The sequence below is a fragment of the Mus caroli genome, chromosome 14, assembly GCF_900094665.2.
Source record: "Mus caroli chromosome 14, CAROLI_EIJ_v1.1, whole genome shotgun sequence".
Taxonomy (NCBI): domain Eukaryota; kingdom Metazoa; phylum Chordata; class Mammalia; order Rodentia; family Muridae; genus Mus; species Mus caroli.
The window spans coordinates 54,149,337-54,163,393 of NC_034583.1; the positions used below are offsets into that span (position 1 = coordinate 54,149,337).

At 46.2% G+C, this 14,057-nt stretch overlaps 1 protein-coding gene and 1 pseudogene across 1 annotated transcript in view; one reads left to right on the top strand and one right to left on the bottom strand.

The window, feature by feature from the left end:
- Positions 1–3,372, bottom strand: part of LOC110308965 — a 4,654-nt pseudogene extending 1,282 nt beyond the window's left edge.
- Positions 3,373–12,701: 9,329 nt separating this feature from the next.
- The window catches only part of LOC110309920 (beta-defensin 43), an 8,098-nt gene continuing 6,742 nt past the window's right edge, over positions 12,702–14,057 (top strand). Inside the window, exon 1 of the mRNA XM_021182679.1 lies at positions 12,702–12,792. Within this exon, the coding sequence (XP_021038338.1) occupies positions 12,735–12,792 (58 nt within the window). The 5' untranslated portion in view covers positions 12,702–12,734. The remainder of the gene's footprint in view (positions 12,793–14,057) is intronic.

Consider the following 14,057-nt stretch of genomic DNA (forward strand, 5'->3'; position numbering starts at 1 on the left):
AACCCAATTTCCCGCCAAGTAACTCAGGGTCCAGTAGCAGGACGAACACGTGTGTGCCTCCAGGCAGCAAAGGCAGGTTCCAGCAGTGGGCGTGGCAGGACGAATGAGCCGGTAGCTCCACCCTTGAGCAGGCAGGTTCCAGGCTGGGTGGAAGGGAGGCCACACAGCAATGATAGCTTTTAAGCAAGATGGCCATCCACTGACCACTGGGTCTAATTTTTTTGACAAGTAGGCCACAGGTCATTTCTATGGCCCCAGAATTTGTGTCAGGACCCCTCTCGCTATTCCTGTTCTTTCATCTACATAGAGAGTGAAAGGCTTGGTCAGGTCCGGCAGGGCTAGGACTAGTGTATTAAGCAAGGCCTTTTTAATCTCTTTAAAGGCCTCCTGGTGTATGGGGGGCTATGAGAGAGTCCCAGTCTCTTTAGTAAGGGGGTATAGTAGGGCTGCCAGGGTGGCAAAGCCTGGGATCTAGAGCCTATAAAACCCAGCCATGCCCAGAAATTCCCTCACCTGCTTTGAGGTTGTTGGGATGGGGATTTGAGTCACAGTCTTCTTCCGAGCTTCTGTCAGCCACTGTTTCCCTCCCCTGAGAGTATAACCCAAATAGGTTACTTCTGTCTGGCAAATCTGGGCTTTTTTAGCGAATGCCTTGTATCCCAACTCACTCAATTCTGCCAGTAATTTCTTAGTTCCCAGTCTGCACTCTTGCTCAGTGGTGGCAGCAAGAAGCAGGTCATCAACATACTGAAGGAGAGAAATCTGGGAGTTTTCTGATCTGAACAACGCCAAGTCCCGGTGTAGGGCCTCATCAAAGAAAGTAGGAGAATTCTTGAATCCTTGAGGCAAACGTATGCAAGTTAGTTGTCCAGCCTGTCCTGAATCTGGGTCTCTCCACTCGAAAGCAAAGATTACCTGACTCATGGGATGTAGTTTTAGGCAGAAGAATGCGCCCTTCAGGACCAGTACTGTATACCATTGTCTGTCAGGGGGGAGAAACTGAGTAGATTGTAGGGGTTAGGGACAGTAGGATGAATATCTTGTACTCTTTTGTTTACTTCTCTTAAGTCTTGTACTGGCCGATAATCATTAGTGCCTGGCTTTTTAACTGGTAGCAATGGAGTATTCCAGGGAGACTGACAAGGGACCAAAACACCCAGTTCTATGAGCCTTTGAATGTGAGGTCTGATGCCCTCTTGGGCCTCTTTGCTCATGGGGTATTGTTGTACTCCGATAGGAGTCGCACCAGTTTTTAGCATCACAACGAGGGGGGTCACCCTCTTTGCCTTTCCCATACCTCCAGTCTCTTCCCAGGCTTGAGGATATCTCTCTAACCAGGTCTCTTCTAGTACTTTTCTCGATGGGGCTTGAGGCTCATGTAATCTATATTCTTCTTCTAATTTTAAAGCTAAAATTATAGAGATAGGGGCTTGCCAAGAGACTGAAGTTCCTTCCGAAGAGAAGCTTATTTGGGTTTTAAATTTTGATAGTAAGTCTCTCCCCAACAATGGGGTGGGGCATTTAGGAATGACGAGGAAGGAATGAGATATTTGGCTTCTTCTTAAATCAACTTTTTTATCAGTGGTCCAATAGTATGGTTTCTGACCAGTAGCCCCGATTACTACGGTTTTCTTGTTCCTCAATGTCTCCAGTGGCTCTGTCAGGACTGAAAACTCTGCTCCAGTATCAACAAGGAAATCTGTGGGGGTCTCTTCCACAGTTAAGGTTACCCTAGGCTCGGGGAGGGGGTCTGAGCCCTGTCTCCCCTAGTCATCATCCTCTAGGGTAAGGACCTTGGGCGGTCTGATGTCTGTCTTTTTGGGGGGGCAGTCTCTTGCCCAGTGTCCCTTTTCTTTACAGTATGCACATTGATCCTTATCTAGAGGTGATCGTGAAGGTCTTCTGGAGTTTTGAGGTCTCTTCGGCCCTGTGTTGCCCAGGTACCCTGTCTGTCTACTCCCTCCCCCTTTTCTAGATACCTCCTTATCACCTGTGAATGCAGCCAAAACCTTAGTTAAATTTCTTTTCAGCCTTCTATCTCGTCTACTTTGTCTTTCTTCAACCTCTCTCTTTTCTCTTTCTCTTTTTTCTTCTTCAGTCTCTCTCTTATGGTACACTTTCTCTGCCTCCTTAACCAGATCTTGCAAAGATAATGTTTGCAGACTCTCTAGACACTGTAATCTTCTCCTAATGGCAGAAGCAGACTGCCCGATGAAAGCCATGGCCACCGCCTGTTGGCCTCTGATGTAGGGTCAAAGGGAGTGTAACGCCTGTATGTTTCTAAGAGGCACTCTAAAAAACACTGCTGGGGGCTCCTTTTCCTCTTGTAGGATCTCTCTTACCTTGGCCAAATTGGTGAGGCACCTGCCAGCTTCTCTCAGTCCTGCTACCAGAGCCTGGTGGAAAACTGTCAACCGCTCCCTACCTTCAGACCTGTTAGGGTCCCAGTCAGGACGTGTCAGATGGAAGCCTGCATCTATTTCATTCGGAAGTTGTGTCGGCCATCCATTGGCCCCCAACACGTTCTTTCTTGCCTCTAGCAGAATCCTTTCCTTCTCCTCTGTGGTGAAAAGAACCTGTAAAAGCTGCTGACAATCATCCCAAGTGGGCTGATGAGAGAACATGAGAGATTCCATTAGATTAGTAAGGCTAGAGGGGTTTTTAGAGAAGGGGGCGTGATTTGTCTTCTAATTATAGAGATCAGAGGAGGAAAAAGGCCAGAACTGAAGGGGCTGCAGTTGTCCAGGGTCTGCTGGAGGAAGGCCATAAGTACATAAAGGCAGTGGTTGAGTCTGGTCCCTCTGGGCTCCAAGCTTGCCGGCTTAGGGTTCTAGCAGCTGGTCCCTCCCCTGCGTCTCTAGTGGCACCCTGTTGAGAGACTGGGAGGGGACCGGTTGGGGAAATGGGGGTGGGGTGTTACACCATTCTGGAGGTTCTTCTATCTCTGGATAGATCCTGGGAGGAGCCGAGGGCTGCAGTTCAGCCCCTGCCGTTTTTATCTTAGTTTTTTTTTTTCTCTGAGTGGCAGAGAGCCAGGACTCGGGAGCCCGGCTTGTTCCTCTGAACCCAAGGCTTCAACCAGGATGGGGGGGGGGGGGTTCCTGTGCTAAATTTTCCCAGGTGAGAATGTAGGGCACCTGATCTGGTTGAGACCTCGGCCCCCTCTGCATAACAACATGTTTAATGGCAGAAATCGCAATCAAATCAAGAGTGCCCTCTGGTGGCCAACCAACCTCAAAAGCTGGCCATTCCGTAGAGCAGAAAGTTCTCCAAAATCTTTCTGACATTTACAGACAGATTGTGAGTCTTAGTCTTAATTTCAGTCCAATGCTCGAGAGTCAGTCCAAAGGGAGTGCTAATAGTCTGCCCCATCGTCAGAGTGAAACAAACAATATATACACACAAAAAGACTACAATAACCGAGACCAGAACCCAAACAGATGGCCTAGTGAACACACTCTCACTTGGCACCCAGTAACAGAAACAGATGGCCCAGTGAGCACACTTTCACTTGGCACCCCGATGGGAGATCTCCATGCGTCCCTGGAACTCCCTCAGACCTCCTGGGACGTCTCCCAGGGTGGCAGCCAGTTACTCCTGACACGTCTGTCAGCACCCCAGTGTCCTGAGAGAAAACCACACCTGATGCAAACTGTAAGAGATTTTATTATCAGCTAGCTGAGGACGAAGACCCTCAGCCCGTGCAGGGCAGGTGAGTTCGACCCCGAGCGGTGACAGTAGGGGGCTTTTAACAGCTAGCTGAGGAATTGGGAGGAGTTGGGAGGAGAGTTGGGAAGAGTTGGGAGGAGTTGGGAGGAGAGTTGGCTACAGCTCCTTTCTGGCAAGTGTTGGGGGGGGGGGAGAGTGAGCTGCAGCCTCCTCTCCAGTGTCTATCTCTATGTCCTTGTAGGTCTTCCTACAATTATCGCATCTCTGGCTATAAGGCACAGAAACAAAAAGGCTTTTTGCTGGCTATAGAGAACAAAGAGCTTCTTTCTGGCTGCATTTTTAGAGATCAGGGAAAACAAGCTTGGGGAACGTCCAGGGGCTTTACCTTCTAGGGAGAAACGCTCTAAGTTGGGGTCTCACAAAACCAAAACTCAAGGAACAAATCTAAAGACAATCTAAAGCCCTAAGACATCAAAACCCAAACGAATTAATGCATGAAATGAAATTATCTTTCTCACACTGGAATCCAAAGCTTTCGATCAAATAACTGAGAACTTGAGCATTGGTCTTTAATTCTTCATCATAAAGATCTTTTAGTGAGTTGGGACGCTTTAGTTCACTCAGTATGGAGTCTCCTGTGGTCTTCACCTTTCATCAGAGCAAAAGGTTAGATAGGGAATGGAAACTGACAAAACAAGAAAGCCCAGGAGATGGCTCCACTCTCTCACCACACTAACACAAAGACCTGAGGTTGGATCCCCAGAGTCCCGTTTAAAAGTCATATGAATGTAAATCCAATCTTGGGATAGGAGGCAAACAGGAGTGTCCTAGAAACTCATTGGCCACAGCCTAGTCAAAGTGATATGCTTCAGTTTTAGTGAGAGATGTTCTCAAAACATAGATGTGGAGGAAATAAGAGGAAATATTCCTCTCAATAAGAGAAAATAACAATTGTGTGTGTGTGTGTGTGTGTGTGTGTGTGTCACACTGCTCAAGTACCCAATTACACAAAATAAAAATAATCAAGGCAAGCTCTCCACCCATGTATGTGCCCACACAATAGCCCACCACACACACACACATACACAAAATAATAATATTAACTATGTTTTTAAATAAAAAGAAACAGCAAGATCAAAAGAAGGCAAAGTAGAAGCTACAGTGCTGTCTCCTCCACAAAGAAGCAGCAAAGGAGTGAGCAATGACATTCTGGAGTGAATGGCCATGCAATGCAACAAGGAAAGGAAGCTAACTCCTTAAGACATATACGTGAAAGAAAATGGCCCCATTGGTCCAAAGGGAAGGTGTGTTCTTGGGGTAGGTGTGGCTTTGTTGCAGGAGGTCCATGAGTAAGTGGTGGGCTTTGAGGTCTCAGAAGCTCAAGGCAGTTCACTTCCTGCTGCCTGCAGATCTGGATGTAGGACTCTCAGCTCCTTATCTAGCACCATGTCTGCCTGTGTGCTGCCATGCTTCCCACAATGATGGTAATGGACTGAACCTCTGAAGCTATAATCCAGCCCCAATTAAATCTTTGCCTTTATAAGAGTTGCCATGGCCATGGTGTCTCTTCACAGCAACAGAACAGTGACTAAGACAACATGGAGACCTGGAATGCTTGCCATAAGAGTCATGACCAGGGGGCTTTCCACAGCAGAAGAAAAGGGAAACAGCATAGCCAGGATGTAGTGAGAATTGGTTTCTTTAAAAAACACAGAAATGTTAGGTGAATATGTTTTTGTTTCGATCTCAAGTGTGTAGTATGGGGCTGCTAACTGATTTATCTCATGCTCTAGAAGGGGTGTGATTTTGCCAGCTGAAGACAGTTTACATTTGGAACTCTGGGGACTCTTGAGAGGGTTTAAATGTGGGAGCCCCAAGAGGGCCTGCAGTGGCAGTGGATGCTCCCCTTGCTGCTGCTGCTGCTGCTGCTGCTGTTCGTTTTCTGTTTGCTGATTGCTGAATTAGTTCCTGGTTGGAGATAACCTGACAAAGAAGATAAAGTTTGCCCCAAGGAGCTCATTGCCCCTAATCAGCAGGAAGTAGTCTAATGAGGTCTACACCCCCCTTCCCCTCTAACCTTCTTTCTCATACCTAGTGTTAGGGGTCTGAGAGGGGTAGGGGTGGTGTAGAAAGGTAGGAAAAAGAATCCAATAAACTAGCCAAAACTCTGCCCACCCAAAGAGACTCCATTCCTTTGAGAATCATCAGTCCTAGCTCCATGGGAGCACCACCCCCTCTCTGGCTGGAGGCCAAATGTGAAGGCCTGAAGGAACTTCCTGCTGCCTGTGGATCTGGACGTAGAACTCTCAGCTCCTTCTCCAGCACCATGTCTGCCTGGATGCTGCCATGCTTCTCAGCATGATGATAATGGACTGAACCTCTGCAACTGTAAGCCAGCCCCAGTGAAATGTTTGCCTTTATAAGAGTTGCCTTGCCCTACCCCCTACTCAGCTGAGATACCACAACATTGTCTACAGCAATCACTGTGAGGATCCATGCTTCCTTGGAGAACACTAATTTCAGTGAATGAACATCTCTGGGATTCCATCACACTTGCCCCCAAGTCTGTAGCCCCATAAACCTATATAGACCCACAAAGCAGAACCCAAGACAATGTAGTGTACCATACAGTGGCAGGTGTTCAGCACAGTGGAATGCTTTGTTCCCCCAAGTCTGAGGAACCAAGAGGTTTGACCCTTGTGATGGGAGGCTGAGCTCCTTCCCCTCGCCTTTTCCCACGGCTGCTTTCCAGTGCCAACGCCTTCTGAAAGTGCGCCTTCCTTACCGCACCAGTAAAAAGCACAGGAACACTAAAGTGAAGGGCTGGAAAGAGCTCTCCCATGCAAGTAGAAAAAAAGATGTAAGCAGATGTAGCTACACTCCAAAACTGAGACGGGAAGGATTGGAGAAGAAGGGATAAATAGATCAGTTCAATACCAAGAAGTGACAATTATATATACACTGCACGCACTGCTCAGAGTACCCAGTTACACAAAATAAACATAAACATTGTTAGGCCTTATGGTAATTAGTGGTAATTGTTAACTTCACACAATCTGGAATTGCCAGATAGATGGGGCCTCTGTGCCTAGGTGCAGTGTGTACCTACTTCCTCAGAACGAAAACATGTCATCCTAGACAGAGGAAGGGGGCTCAGCAAGACACACAGCTCCTATAACCCCTGGAAGACTTGGGAAGCTCAGAAAGTCACAAGGTCCATGAGGTTCCTAAGCATAAACGGTTATTGGGGAAGAGGAGGTTCCTTGGTGGAACTGCCTGCATGTTGGGCAAGGAGCCTCCACTTCATGAGTCCTTCCCTGTAAACCTCTGCAATTACATGCCGGGCCAAGGTCACCTGATATGGCCTAAGGTATTAAATCAAACTCAGGTGGGAGAGGCCACAGCCCAACTGAGACTGTGACAATTTTATCGAGAGCAACCAGACTTTATATACCTTTATCAGAGGCAGAATATTAATGGCAATTGCCAAAATCAATACAGTTGTAGTTGCCAGGATACAACGTTTGCGAGCTATACGGGGACACAAGATTAATGTCCAAGACCAACTGTCCTGTCAACCTTCCATGTTTTTTTGTTTTTGTTTTTGTTTTTTTTTACTTCCAAAGGAACATACAGAGAAACACAAAGAGGCTTGACTGTTTAACTGCCTGACGGAGAGCATAAGTCTCTCAGGAACTGGAAAGCACATGGTACCCCAGGAGTTATGGACTCTACCCTATGAGCATGCCTCTCAAGGCAGCTAAGCCGGGCCAACTCTACTATGGTTCCCTGCACTCAAACATGCTGGGGCGGGCTCTGGCGATGTATCTTCATATGAATACTCACCAGTGTTCCTATAAGCAAGCCCTCACTCATGCTGTTTTAAATAACCCCCAGTAAATTCATTGGCTCACCAAGCAAAAATTGAGGGAAATCATCTTGTTGGTCTAATATCCATGCTCTACCTGGGTGAATAGGCATTTATTTACACACCACCTGACCTGAGCCCAGTGCACACTAAGAGTCTTTTTTCATCCCTCCATATATAAGTGAAGTGTACCTGCAACACTAGGATCCATAAGGTAAGAAAATATTGACCAGAAATTGATGAATATATGTAGCAATAAGTATTATAAATCCTGGTGTGGGGTTTCTACCTGCCTTAGACCATTTATGTTCCCAAATGAAAAACACACACAGCCTTGATATTTTTAAATATGCCTTAGGCAGCTCAATAGCTAGGCAACTGCCTATCCTCCATGTTGTTAGAATCTACCTTCCTACCAATAACCCCACTATTACTTTCTATGTTTCATTTGGGTTACTCTTAGTTCCCATTAGGCAGCCCTCTGGGCCACATTCTCTTGACCCTTAGCCCATGGCTGCTCTCTTTTCTCCTCTCCTGTACATTTTTCTTCTACTCCATGATGGCTTCTCTCTCCTTTTTCCTTCTCTGTCCAAGTCTCAGAAGCCTTAACCCCACCTATGTCTCTTCTGCCCAGCTATTGGCTGTTGTCATCTTTAGTCACCAATCAGAATTAATATGGGTCCCAGGGGCTAAGTGCTGACTCCAGGTCAGCACTTAGTATTACAATGAACATTAAAAGACAAACCCTCAGCAGATATATAACAAAAGCCCCTTAAGTAACTTTATAATATTTAAATAAGGAAAGTATAAACACAGAATAAGAACAAATAAAGATCCATGAAGCCCATTCTGTATATTCACACTATTCTGAAAGGAGGCTGGGTATGATCCAAGCATGATATATGCACGTTGGAAAGGTTACATTGAACATAATTTGTATCACTGGTATGCATTGCTTGCTTTGACAGCACATACTAAAATTGGACTTGTGCAGAGATTAGCATGAATTAAAAAGTAGAAACATATCTGTCTTAGTTGCCATTCTGTCACTGTGGTGAAACATCAGGACCAAGGCATTGTAGAAGGAAGCATTCAATCAGAGGCTTGCACACGGTTTCAGAGTGTTCATGGCCATCATAGCAGGGAGCATAGAGACAGGTAGGCAGGCACTGTACTGAAACAGTATCTGAGAGTTCACTTCTGATCCACAAGAGGCAAAGAGAGAGAGAGAGAGAGAGAGAGAGAGAGAGAGAGAGANGAGAGAGAGAGAGAGAGAGAGAGAGAGAGAGAGAGAGAGAGAGAGAGAGAGAAGCAAGACTGGGCTAGTGGGCCAGCTTCCTGTGTGTCACACATACACACCCCAGTGACATACTTCCTCCAGCAAGACTACAGCTCCTAATCCTATCTAAACAGTTCCACTACTGGGACCAGGAATTTAAACATATGGACTTATGGAGGCCATTCTCATTCAAACTACTACAAGAACCTGAGAGGGAGAAATGTGACCAAAAAATAAATGATCTAAAATAGTAAGGATTATTTTAAATTTTAGAGTGGCATAGTATACGTATTATTTTGTTAAGAATCTTATTGGTTTCTTGGTTTTCAAATAAAAACATAATATTTAAAGGAGCTGAGGAGGGGAACAGGGATGGGGATCAGGTGCAGGAGAGGGTTTTGGGAGAGGGCTGGAAGAGAGAGCAGAATTGGTGGGGACATCTCTGGGACTAGCCAAAGACCTGAATTGGGGGAGGCTCCCTGGAGGTGACTCTAGCTGAGACTCCTAGCAGTAGGGGGATATAGAGACTGAAGTGGCCACTTCCTGTGGCTAGGCAGAACTTCCAGTGAAGGGAGAGAGATATCAACCCACCCACAAAACCTTCCACCCCAAATTTGTTCTATCTACAAGATGCACAGGGATAAAGATGGAGCAGAGATTGAGGGAATGGCCAACCAATGTCTGACTCAACTTGAGACACATCCCATGGGAGAGAACCAACCCCTGACACTATTAATGATACTCTGCTATGCTTACAGACAGAAACCTACCATAACTGACTCCCGAGAGGCTTCATCCAGCAGCAGATAGAAACAGATGCAGAGATGTACAGCTAAACTTTAAATGGAGCTTGGGGAGTCTTGTGGAGGAATCAGGGAAAGGACTGAGGAAGCTGGAGGGGTCAAGGACACCACAAGAAGACCTATAGAGTCAACTATGAGCCCATGGGAGCTCACAGAGACTGAAGCAACAACCAAAGAGCATTCAGGAGCTGGATCTAGGTCCACCTGCCGCCCCCCCCCCCATTTGTAGGAGATGTGCAGCTTGGTCTTCATGTTGGTCCCCTAACAATTGGAGCAGGGGCTGTCTCTGAAAACTGTTGCCTGTCACTGAATCTCTTTTTCCTAGCCAGTCTCTTGTTGGGCCTCAGTGAGAGAAGATATGCTTAGACCTGTTGTTACTTGCTGTCCCTGGGTGGGCAGGTACCTAAGAAGGGCTTCCCCTTCTCTGAGGAGGAGAAGGGGAGGGAGGTGATGGGGGAGATTTGTGAGGGTGGGACTGAAAGTAGAGGAGGGAGGGCATAAAGTGAGTAAATGAACTAATTAATGAAAAAATAGAGTGAGAAAGAAAGTCCGGAGTAGGCTGGGTTTGCTGGTACAGGTAGCCTGGAAGCCCAGCTCTGAGGAAGGAGAAGCAGGCGAAGCCCCATGAGTTCCAAGCCAATCAGGGCTACATAGTGAGACAGTGTCTCAAAGATAAGTTAAATAGTGTAGAGGCACAAGTTCAAGCATGAGTGTCTGTGTATACATATAAGAGTTACTAGTATCTTTTTAGTTACTAATAATTTAACAAAGTACTCAATGCAGAGGCAAGGAAAGGTACTGGGTAAGAAGTGGAAACATTAACCCAGAGCACACAGAGCACACAGAGCACACAGAGCACACAGAGCACACAGAGCACACAGAGCACACAGAGCACACAGAGCACACAGAGCACACAGACATTTATTTCCCCAAAGCAAAGTGGGGACCAGGGGACCTAGGGTCAGGGAATGAGTGGGAATAAATAATTCTATGTTTTCTTTTTAAATGTGAGATTTTGAGAGTGTCACAACTAAAAGAAACTGATGTGAACTGCCCGTACTGTTGAGTAGTGGGGTGGTGTTAATTATGTATTGCCTAACTAGTGCCTTTCTGGCAAGCTACACTCAATAAAACTCATGATTCCCAGGCCAAAGTTACTATCTGATAGTAAGTTACCTAAGTTCCCCATCTGCTATAACAACGTGTGCCCAATGCCTGATGTCTCTCTGACCTTTGAAGAAAGGCACTGGCAATTCTCTCTGCCCTCACAGAGGTCCCGGGTGATCTGGCAATACCCAGGTGCTTGCCAGCCTATAGTCAGGGTAGAACAGAGCTGGTCCTTTGATGTCTGTGATGGCAGTGGGCCACTGGGCATCACACAGTGTTCCTGAGTGCCCAGACAGCACCACCTTGTTCCGGATCTACCACGCAGGGAAATGCATATCAATTGAAGATGTCTCAAAGTCCCTACAGTCTGTGCCTTCAGTGTTCCATAAAGGACTTCTAGTTCTCCTCATAAATTCTATCACTTTGCCTCATAAACTGTGCTTCAAAAAAACCCAAGGGTTTGCAGAAAGGAGTCAGCAATCAGTAAATTCTGGACTTCTGATCAAAGATGGTAAAAACCCAAGTCAGACTGCCCTGGGTGGACGCAAGAGTTATCAACAAGCAGCGCGTACCCCCAAGGACCATCACATAGGTTATCCCCTGAGCTTCTAGAATGCTGGGAAAGTGGGGGCCCCGGTGCGTCTGTGTCAGTAACTTAGAGGAGGGAGGACATGAACCTGGGCTTAGAGACAGACAGTGCCCTTCGAGCACTTTCTCCTCTCGCCCTCTTAGTCTGAAATATGTGCTTCCTCTCTCAGGACCTCCACCCATTTCCCAGGTCTCTGTTCATCCACCGTCCTGACAATGGTGTCTTCAAAGTCTCAACATTCGGGGTGAGCTTGCAGAGATAACATAATGACAGGTTCCATCCACTGAAACCCCCAAACAGGAGGAGCACCGTAGCCAGCGCTGGCAGAAAAAGAATTCCCATTTTGGTGATGCAAAGTTCCCAACTTGTAGTGAGTCCATCTGGAAAGCTATAAAGATCATGGGGCTGGAGAGACATCAAACAGTTGAGAACTTGAGTTCAGTTCCCAGCATCCACCTCAGAGTGTTCACAACCACCTGTAACTCCAATTCCAGGGGAACTGTAGCCCTCTTCTGGCTGCTTCAGGCACCTACACTCATGTGCGCATTCCTGTACAAAGGCTCATACACTTTTTTTTTTTAAATTTAAAGTTATAAAGATCACTATCAAGGATATAGACATACTTCTTAGTTTCTAAAGCCTCTGCCTTCTGTAAACCTTCCCTGGGCCTCTCAAGACGGCTCTGGTATCCACTATGTCTCATCAGAACCCAGTAGGTCACTCAGTCAGAAATATGCTCCCGTTGCCTTTTCGTTGGCTCCTGTGCCGTGTGCCTCTGTGTGTTTTAAAATACCTTAATTCTTCTTGTGTAACTTTACATCTGGGAAGTGTGAACAATTTGTGTTCACTAGGATTTTTAGTATAGAAGTTAGTTGGCCTCATTCAGTTATTCAAATAATAGTTGAAGCTCTTCCCCACCCCCCAATCCCTCACACACACACACACACACACACACACACACACACACACACACACCACTAGCCTATGTATAGTTTTGGATCCGAATGTCTATTCCTCAAAACACTGACAGATCAGCATGATGTCACATCAAGGGAATACTTTCCCTCTGTAAGGGGGGCCTTAACTGGCATAGCTCCAGAAACCATGAGAAGACACAGGTTGTTAGCTGTATGTCTCCTCACCTTCTCAGGACTGTTACTACCCTCCCCGCTCTGTGTTCACCATCTGAGCCCACACCCAGCCAGTGTTTCATAAATGTGATTATTAGTGTGCTTAAATCGAATGACAGTCATGTCCGTTGCATGCTACCTCCTGGTACAAAGCCTCATTGGAACACAGAAATGTTCTTGCTACTGAAAGGTTCAATAACCATGCGGCAACTTACAACTCCTGGGCCAAGGCCACAGAGAGGCTCTACTCATTCCAGCCTCTGGTTCTCATTGGCCTCCCTCCTCTGCTATGAGGGTCCTGTTCTCCATCCTGGGGGTCCTCACCTTGTTAACCATAGTTCCTCTGGGTAAGACAAACGCTTTTCATTCCAGGGGTGTGAAAATAGAGGTGGAGGAGATGCAAGGTATGAAAGAAATTTGAGGAGTGGAGAAAAGGAAGCTGGGTTAGAAGAAGGTGAGAGAGGGAGATGAGGCACATCCTCCGCCATTGTCCTGGGGTCACAGATGCTGCCAGCAGGAGGCAGAGGCCTGTGTTATATGATCCTTTAAGGTCAGTTGAAACTCTTATGGTTTTACTTAGTCTATGTGGGAATTATATAAGGTAGGAATGAAGGCTCCAGCTGAGTTCATTTTTAATGTTTATTAGCACTTATTAATTACCCATGATAATGGGTTTCATTGTGACACTTTCATACATGTACATGGCATATTTTGGTTATATTGAATCCCTCATCTTGCACCCATCTCCCTCTTCAAAGCCTCTTTCCTCTTGCCAGCCAGCCTCTGCCTGCATGGGTTGGGTTGGTTTGTTTGGGGGGGGGTGATTTATTTTTGTTTTGTTTGTTAGTGTTTGATATAGGAGATTCCCTTGGGTTTGGGGTTTTTGTTTTGTTTTAGATAATGATATAATTATGCAATTCCCCCTTCCCTTTTCTCCCTCAAGCCCTCCCATATCCCCTTCCTTGCTCTTTTTCAAACTCATAGCTTTTTTTTTCTTTTTTTCAATTACTTGTTGTTGCATGCCTATTAGGGATGTATAACTCTATATACATATATATTGGTAACTATAACCTGTTCAGTCTGTATGATGTTACTTGTATGTATACTTTCAGGGATGACACTTTTGGTATTGGAGCACACCAGCCGTGTGCTCTTCCTGGGGAAGACTGTTTCTCCCACTCTCAGCGCTCCTTGGTTGCCTGTAGTTCTTTGTGTAGAGGTCTCTCATGGGCTTTCCCCCTACACAGCAGCATGTCTGTTACTGCTATCCTTGTTCCGCTGCCATGTATAGGCAGTCATGTTAGTGAGACTTTGTGGGTGTAGCGTCTGACATTATTAGGAGACACCATTTCGTAGCAAAATCCCTGCTCCTCTGGCTCTTAGAATCTTCTCATCCTGTCTTCCATGTTTCCTGAGCCTTCAGTGCGGGAGAGTTTTGTAGATTTATCCCTTGGAACTAGGCTCCACAACTCTGCATTCTGATTGGTTGTGGTTTTCTGTAGAAGTCTCTATTTATGCCTTCCTTCCTTCCTTCCTTCCTTCCTTCCTTCCTTCCTTCCTTCCTTCCTTCCTTCCTTCCTTTCTCTCTCTCTCTCTCTCTCTCTCTCTCTCT